At 61.2% G+C, this 461-nt stretch overlaps 1 protein-coding gene across 1 annotated transcript in view; it reads left to right on the top strand.

The window, feature by feature from the left end:
- Positions 1–276: 276 nt before the first annotated feature.
- The window catches only part of INSR (insulin receptor), a 219,832-nt gene continuing 219,647 nt past the window's right edge, over positions 277–461 (top strand). Inside the window, exon 1 of the mRNA XM_006902677.1 lies at positions 277–435. Coding sequence (XP_006902739.1) covers positions 277–435 — 159 coding nt within the window. The remainder of the gene's footprint in view (positions 436–461) is intronic.

Genomic DNA, 461 nt, shown 5'->3' on the forward strand with positions numbered 1-461 from the left:
AGCACGGGAGTGTCCCCGAGGGGTTTGGCGTGTCTGCCGTGGCGGGTCAGACGACCGGGAGGCACCCCGGATTCGGGAGGTGGGGAGGATTGGGGATCTGAGTTGCTGGCGCGCTCCAGACAGGGTCGAGGGTGAGGCGCGAGAGATATTCGCCTCGGCTACAAAATAGAAGGGCGTGCCCAATGCCTGGTAACCAAGATGAATAATATTTACATGGAGCAGTAGTAAAAAAAAAAAAGAAATTAATAATCCCATGAATCAAAAAAAGAATTCGCCATGAACAAAGCGCCAAAGTGCACAGAACGACAACACGTGTCTCCGTGGGGCAGACGGGGGCCTCCGGTCCGGGGATCTGAGGATCTGGGCGCGCTCACGCTCCGGGCGCGGGAGGCCTGGGACCCCAGGAGCCTCGCGCGCGGGGCGGGGCCCAGGGAGGTGGGGCGGACGGGGGGCGGAGCAGC

This window comes from Elephantulus edwardii, unplaced genomic scaffold (genome assembly GCF_000299155.1).
Source record: "Elephantulus edwardii isolate Elephantulus edwardi_28Jun2011 unplaced genomic scaffold, EleEdw1.0 scaffold00438, whole genome shotgun sequence".
NCBI classification, from domain to species: domain Eukaryota; kingdom Metazoa; phylum Chordata; class Mammalia; order Macroscelidea; family Macroscelididae; genus Elephantulus; species Elephantulus edwardii.